This window comes from Leptodactylus fuscus, chromosome 1 (genome assembly GCF_031893055.1).
Source record: "Leptodactylus fuscus isolate aLepFus1 chromosome 1, aLepFus1.hap2, whole genome shotgun sequence".
In the NCBI taxonomy this organism is placed as follows: Eukaryota; Metazoa; Chordata; class Amphibia; order Anura; family Leptodactylidae; genus Leptodactylus; species Leptodactylus fuscus.
This window is the reverse complement of record NC_134265.1, coordinates 66,264,259-66,272,555: the sequence shown is the minus strand read 5'-3', so window position 1 is coordinate 66,272,555 and position 8,297 is coordinate 66,264,259. Positions and strand designations below refer to the sequence as shown.

Sequence of the window (8,297 nt, the reverse complement as noted above, 5' to 3'; positions counted from 1 at the left end):
ACTCTCCAGTTATTATAGATCTATACCCTTATAACTTCCCTACTAGCATGAGATCTGTGCTGCATCAGCTAAGCAGCAACAGGTTGCTTCACTATATTGCAGAAAAGTAGATTTGTGCGAGATGAAAAGCTCCGCAGAACTGCCTGATGTGCGCCCCCACCACATGTATTGAGCAGTGGATTACAGGAGCATGTCTGGAGACCACCCACACATGAGCGTCAGATGACAGGGACATATGAATTGCTCTTACTCCGCATAGTCCTTCACAATTCTGCTCCTTAGCTGGAGACTTCAGCACCACGGTGACTCTGGACAGCTCTTGCCAGGAACATGGATGAATTATTCCTCTATGGCAGCTTTTCTCAGGACAGTAACCTATCTCTGGTTGGCAACAATGTGCCCCCAGCTCAGCCACTTCTGAACAGCTCTTCTGAGGAAAAGACGGTGATGGAAGCCCCCCGTTACAACAGGCAACTGCGGATCATCACTATGACTGTCATCCTGACAGTGGCTCTGGTGGGGAACTCTGTAGTGCTTTACAAGATCTGTAGTGGCAAAGACAAGAAGAGAAAAATTAACTTTTTGATCACCCACTTGGCATTAGCAGATCTGTATGTGTCAGTGATGACTCTTTTCTCCCAAATCGTGTGGGAGCTGCTGGAGGACGAGTGGCTGGCTGGAGATGTCTCCTGCAGGATTTTCAAAGTGTTCCAAGTTTCTGGACTCATGGCATCCTCCAATATAATTGCCATAGTTGCCCTGGAAAGGCATCATGTCATAATGAACCCTTTAAGTACACCTCTACCCACTAGGTGCTTTGCAGCTATGGGGTGGTTGCTAGCTCTTCTACTTTCTGTCCCACAAGCTTTTGTGTTCAAAGCAGTGTACACAGATGAGGGGCGCAGATGTCGCAATATTTTTGAGCAGCTACCCAGGTGGCACTTTCAGGTTTATATCATATACAGCTCAGTCACTGTTTTCTTTTTGCCTTTCTGTATCCTGACTGTAGCATATACTCGTATACTCTGGATCATCTGGAGAAAGGGCAAGACCTCCAGAACACCAAAGCTACACAATGGGGACTGGTCGCTTCAGGTGACTAAGAGACCATTAAAATTGGTGGCTACCAATAGTTGTATTCCGAGAGCTAAGATCAAGACACTAAAAATGACCCTGGTGATCATCATCTTATTCATTGTGTGCGGGCTGCCCTACTTCATTGTAGAAATGAAGGTGGCATTTGGGACCATCACAGGACTGGATGAGGAGGTCATGGCTGTGTTAGGCATTTTTGTGGTGACCAATAGTGCAGTTAACCCTTATGTCTACCTTTTCTTTAAAAGCAACAATGTTTTCCTTCAGAAACTAGAGAAGAAAGTGTGTTTCTCTTGCTGCCTCCAGGAACATAGAGTGATCACTTTCAGGAGGGAGTTCTTTCCATCCTATGCTCCTACACCCAAAAAGGAGGCATCCAGCACCACCAGCTCTGAAGTGGAGGGGTCTTCTGCCCTGCATCGATCAGTCACTTACCTGCATTCTGGGGCACCCTTAGACAAAGGAGGCAATGCTCCTTGTGAGATCTGTATGTAATGTATTGCTTGGCAGATCACAACATAAGAGCTTTTCACAAATATGCAATTCCCTTTCAGACAAAAACAGGTTGCTCTCACTCTAGTCATATAACACTTCTTAAGACTTTGCCATAGTTTTCTGTGACAGTGAGAATTAACCCTTGCCTTACATTAATTTTTATTGAAGATCCTGGTATAAAAGGACTTATTATTGTTTCCTTGCTAATCCTATACCTAAAGAAGACCTCTACAATTTGCTAACTGTCCTTACATATATACACAGACTGTATATATCTACTGCATATTAGTGGCCATCAAGAACTAATCCAGTCAATAGCCACTGATCAAGAAGACATTAGAGAAGGTGGACACCCAGCTGACAGCCAGAGCATCTTGGCTAGGGCTGCATGCTTGTGATAAGATTTCTTCAAAGGGTTAAACCTTACAGGCAGCTTCTGACCATGCAAAGATTCTTGCAGTTGTCCCTCAGTTTTTTGTCTATAGAGAAATGTGACAATCACAGCCTTCTATAATCTTACTTTGACTGTCCCTGTGGAGCTTTCAGTAGAAAATCTACCATTGAATGATAAAGACCTTGTATATTCAGCAGGGTACCATACTGCTTGCTATATATACTTATAGCGTACTTATAGTAGTAAGTAGAAGTATGACTTCTCTCTATATGTCATGTACAAATCTTTGTTACAAAATCAACAAAACTAAAGACAATGTGACTGCTGATCTGCTGTGACATGACTGTGGAAGGCAAGCCAACATCTTGCTGTATCACTTTGTACTGTGTACTTGCCTCTTGTATCCTATGTGCTCTATAGGCTCTACATTCAATGCATTGTAAAGCTCAGTGTTTTGCTGCTAAGCTACTTGGTGTCTTATTTCTTTGAGCTGTAACTCAAATGAACAAACATGTAAATGAATAAATCTGATTGTGGAGAATGTATTAATGTATAAATGAATGTATAAATAAAATATATGTTTCCCAGTCATGAACATATGCAGTAGGTGTACAACATTAACAAGCCACTGTATATAAACCATAGCCATTTGTACATGTTCAGGAATAGAATGCAATGCAGAATATACTGACATGCAGATCAGAAAAACTTAATTTATAGATAGTAGTTTTTGCTCCACTAAACTACAGATAGTTATAGTCTGTCTAACCAAACATGGTTGATGCACTAACTACACAAGCAACCATTATGTATCATGATGTAATCACTGCATATTTTTTATATGCGGTAATGCATATATCTGACAAACCAATGCAATGAGATATTGCAACAGTATAATGTTATTGTTAAGACAGCTAAACTAGACAGCCAGGAATAAAATGTAATGAAGAATATACTGCCAAATAGATCAGAAAGAGGTATATATAGCCATTTCCCCAATGTGTAACAACACAGAGGGTGGGTATAAGTATCTCTGTCCAGCAAAATATGGCTGATGCTCTAATGACATTTGCATACCTCCCAACTTTTGAAGAACTGAAAGAGGGACAAAGTGTACGGCGCACGTAGGGTGCCGTGGCAAATTTAGCTCCACCCGCTTTTATGTTGACTCTGCCCATTCTCATTCATTTTGCATGTGCCCCCTCACAGTATAATCCTCCTACAGTCACCCTTAAATTATATGCCCCCCCTCCATCTCTCCCTCAGTTTCATGTCCCCCCATCTCTGTCCCCAGTTTTATGTCCCTCTTCCATCTCTGCCCCCAGTTTCATGTCCCCCATTCTCTGCCCACAGTTTAATGTCCCCCCATCTCTGCCCCCAGATTCATGTCCCCCCATCTCTGCCCCCAGATTCATGTACCCCCATCTCTGCCCACAGTTTCATATCTCCCCATCTCTGCCTGCAGATTCATGTCCCCCCACCTCTGCCCCCAGAATCATGTCCCTTCATCTCTGCCCAGGGCCGCCATCAGGAATTTTGGGGCCCCATACAGTCTAAGTGTCTGCCCCCTCCCTCCCACACACACACCATTTTAAAACTACTTTATTTTGCGACATTGCCCCCTGTACCTATAAATGATGTCCCCTGGCGCCTGCAGCAGTCATTGTGCCCAGTGAGCAGCGCCGAGCTCCAGCTCCTCGCATGGGTGCAGTACTACCCGCTTGCCGGCTTCAATACGGGTAGCCTGTGCGAGGAGCTGGAGATCAGCGCTGCTCACTGGGCACAATGACTGCTGCGGGCGCCAGGGGGCCGGCACACGGTGGCGGGCCAAAACCGGGCCCCAGGGCCGGTTTTAGACAAATTGGGGCCCTGGGAAAAACTAAAAGCGGGGCCCCCATATCCTGACATACCAACACCATCATATTCAGTCATTTCAGTAGTCAGGGCTGCACTTCCAGCGGCATTGATATAGTCTCAAAAGATCAGGAATACAAAAAAAATTGTAAAGATATATATAGTTGTGAAAACCCCATATCAGCTTCATTAATAATAATAATCCCTCCATATGAACTATAATTCCCCAGCTGACCTTATTATTAATAGTTCCTCCTTATAAATAGCCCCTCTTATATATACAGTCCTATGAAAAAGTTTGGGCACCCCTATTAATCTTAATCATTTTTAGTTCTAAATATTTTGGTATTTGCAACAGCCATTTCAGTTTGATATATCTAATAACTGATGGACACAGTAATATTTCAGGATTGAAATGAGGTTTATTGTACTAACAGAAAATGTGCAATATGCATTAAACCAAAATTTGACCGGTGCAAATGTATGGGCACCTCAACAGAAAAGTGACATTAATATTTAGTACATCCTCCTTTTGCAAAGATAACAGCCTCTAGTCGCTTCCTGTAGCTTTTAATCAGTTCCTGGATCCTGGATAAAGGTATTTTGGACAAACAATTCAAGTTCAGTTAAGTTAGATGGTCGCCGAGCATGGACAGCCCGCTTCAAATCATCCCACAGATGTTCAATGATATTCAGGTCTGGGGACTGGGATGGCCATTCCAGAACATTGTAATTGTTCCTCTGCATGAATGCCTGAGTTGATTTGGAGCAGTGTTTTGGATCATTGTCTTGCTGAAATATCCATCCCCGGCGTAACTTCAACTTCGTCACTGATTCTTGAACATTATTCTCAAGAATCTGCTGATACTGAGTGGAATCCATGCGACCCTCAACTTTAACAAGATTCCCGGTGCCGGCATTGGCCACACAGCCCCAAAGCATGATGGAACCTCCACCAAATTTTACAGTGGGTAGCAAGTGTTTTTCTTGGAATGCTGTTTCTTTTTGGATGCCATGCATAACGCCTTTTTTTTTTATAACCAAACAACTCAATCTTTGTTTCCAAAATGAAGTTGGCTTCTCCAAATGTGCTTTTGCATACCTCAGGCAACTCTATTTGTGGCGTACGTGCAGAAACGGCTTCTTTCTCATCACTCTCCCATACAGCTTCTCCTTGTGCAAAGTGCGCTGTATAGTTGACCGATGCACAGTGACACCATCTGCAGCAAGATGATGCTGCAGCTCTTTGGAGGTGGTCTGTGGATTGTCCTTGACTGTTCTCACCATTCTTCTTCTCTGCCTTTCTGATATTTTTCTTGGCCTGCCACTTCTGGGCTTAACAAGAACTGTCCCTGTGGTCTTCCATTTCCTTACTATGTTCCTCACAGTGGAAACTGACAGGTTAAATCTCTGAGACAACGTTTTGTATCCTTCCCCTGAACAACTATGTTGAACAATCTTTGTTTTCAGATCATTTGAGAGCGGGCTGTCCATGTTCGGCGACCATCTAACTTAACTGAACTTGAATTGTTTTGTAGAAAGAAATGGTCCAAAATACCTTCATCCAGGATCCAGGAACTGATTAAAAGCTACAGGAAGCAACTAGAGGCTGTTATCTTTGCAAAAGGAGGATGTACTAAATATTAATGTCACTTTTCTGTTGAGGTGCCCATATTTTTGCACTGGTCAAATTTTGGTTTAATGCATATTGCGCATTTTCTGTTAGTACAATAAACCTCATTTCAATCCTAAAATATTACTGTGTCCATCAGTTATTAGATATATCAAACTGAAATGGCTGTTGCAAACACCAAAATATTTAGAACTAAAAATGATTAAGATTAATAGGGGTGCCCAAACTTTTTTATAGGACTGTATATATAATAGTTCCCATAACCTTATTAAGGGGGCATTCACATGGAGTAACACGGCACTGATTCTGCACTATAACTCGCGTTAGAATCAGCGCTGCAAAACAGAATCCCATTGAGTTCAATGGATTCCATTTAACGCGCGTAACACATTGAAGGCAATGGGTTAAAAGGCCTCCCATTGATTTCAATGTGTTATGCGTGTTAAAACGGAACCCATTGGACTCAATGGGATTCTGTTTTGCAGCGCTGATTCTAATGCGAGTTATCGTGCCAGATTCAGCACTGCATAACTCCTTGTGAATGCCCCCTAATAATAGTCCCTTCTTTTATATATAGCTCCCTTATTAATATTCCCCACCCGCCTTATTATTATTAGCTCCCTGTAATAAATAATAGATCCACCAGACTTCCTTATTAATAATAATATTAATAAGGCTGGGGGAACTATTAGTAATGAGGGGGGCTAATAGTTCCCCCAGCTAGTAAGTAATATATCCTCCTAATTATTAATAATAGTTCCTCTGTCTTCATATATCTATCTATCTATCTATCTATCTATCTATCTATCTATCTATAAACTCCCTCCCACTCCCAGATTTATTATGAATAGTTTCTTTTTATACAAACTCCCCCCTAGACTTATTAATAGTAGTTTTTCCATATATACACACACACACACACATATATATATATATATATATATATATATATATATATATATATATGAGCTAGTCTATGAGGACTATTATATAAGGGGGTATGTATATCCTATCTCCCCATCATTATATAATAGCTCCCCTAGGGATATTATTAACAATAAACCCTCCTTATAAATAGTCCCCCCTCCCCTTATGTTACCCTGAAATTATTAAAACTAATCCCTGTTAGTAAATATCTGACCCTCTTATCAGTAATACAGTCATTTCATTTCTAAAAAAAAAATTATGAAAGTTTCCCTCACCTTCCCAGGCTCCTGCTGTGTCCTGGGGCTGAAGTCTCTCTTCCTCGGCAAAGGACCTGTGATGACGTCACTAACCACGCCCCCTCACAGGTCTTTTGCCGTTTTCTATGCAGTGACACCTATGTAGAGCAGGGACTACAACGTCCTGTTCTATCACAGACGTCAATGGCCACGCTTGAAACTAGGGCTCCCCAGGTCCGGACTCACTGGGTACAATGACTGCTGCAGGCGCCAGGGCCCGGCACATGGTGGCGGGCCAAAGCCGGGCCCCCCTCATTTTTCAATTTGGCCGGGCCCTTGACGCCAGTAGCAGTAATACTGCCCTATCGGCGGCCCTGTCTCTGCCCCCAGATTCATGTCCCCTCATCTCTGCCCCCAGATTCATGTCCCCCCATCTCTGCCCCAGAATCATGTCCCCCATCTCTGCCCCCAGATTCATGTCCCCCCATCTCTGCACAGTTTCATGCCGTTCTCCCCCCCCCCCCCTCTTTCATCTGCCCCCAGTTCCATGGGCCCCCTTCATTATGTTCCACCTCAATGTTTAACACAAAAAAACTCTGCAGTCTCACTAACAGAGTTGTAGGCGCAATGTGACGTCATCACATCGCTCTTACACATCCACTAGTCGGAGCGCCGTGGCAAAGCAAGGAGCTGAGCTGGGACAGCTCCTTGCTTTAGTCGCATATGTACTCAACTCAGATCTGCATCCGGAGGACAAGATTTTGAACGGACATTAACAGCAGACACTAGCTGTCGGACACCAAGCGTAGTGTGAATGCCCCCTTAGAGAACTTTTGAGAAGATTATTATAGGCATAGTCTGTGACTTGTACAGAGGTGATAGCAATAGGTCTCATTGCACTCTGTATGGAAGTGGTTGCTTCAGTAGGGATCCTACCCCAATGACATATGTACAGCGGTGCTTAGAACTTTGTGAACCCTTCAGAATTTTTTATATTCCTTCATACATTTGACCTCAAATTACATCGATATTCAAACAAGTACTAAAATTATTTGTAGAAGAAGCTACATGGTGACTCACGTCATGTGACCAGAGATTACAGGGTTGCCAAGTGACTCTTTACTCATACTAGCGAATGGAGTTGCATCGCGAACTCAAGGATATGAGAGCCGAAACTTCTAGCCCCAAAGAGTTCAAATATTGCTCGATTTTTTTTAAAATTTTTATTTTTTGTAACTAAAAGTCACTAACATGAGTGAAAGAGTCACAAGGCAACCTTGCGACCTTTGGTCACATGACGGGAATTGGAGCCAAAGTCACTGTGTAGCCCTGGCCTTAGGAGTAGCACTGAAATTAAAGTCAGGTGTTTTCAATCAATAGAATGTCAACTAGATGTGAATGGGTGACCTGTTTGACCCATTAGTGACCGACGTATAGACTTTCTACACCTCAGAACAAGAACAAGACGTATAAGGCTAAGGCCCCACATTGCAAAAACGCAGCTATTTTTGTTGCAGATTTTGTTGCGTTTTTTTTTAAGCCAAAGCAAAGAATGGTTACAAAAGGAATGTTAAATATGTAGGAGGCTCTTATACTTCTACCATCTGCTCAATCCACTCCTGGATTTGGCTAAAAAAAAAAAAAGCAACAAAATCTGCAACAA

The 8,297-nt window shown here is 42.6% G+C and overlaps 1 protein-coding gene across 1 annotated transcript; it reads left to right on the top strand.

Annotated features, from left to right (window-relative positions):
* Window positions 1–330: 330 nt before the first annotated feature.
* GPR150 (G protein-coupled receptor 150) lies at window positions 331–1,590 on the top strand. The gene has a single exon (XM_075262442.1). The coding sequence runs from the start codon at window positions 331–333 to the stop codon at window positions 1,588–1,590; it is 1,260 nt and encodes a 419-aa protein (XP_075118543.1).
* The last annotated feature ends 6,707 nt before the right edge of the window (window positions 1,591–8,297 follow it).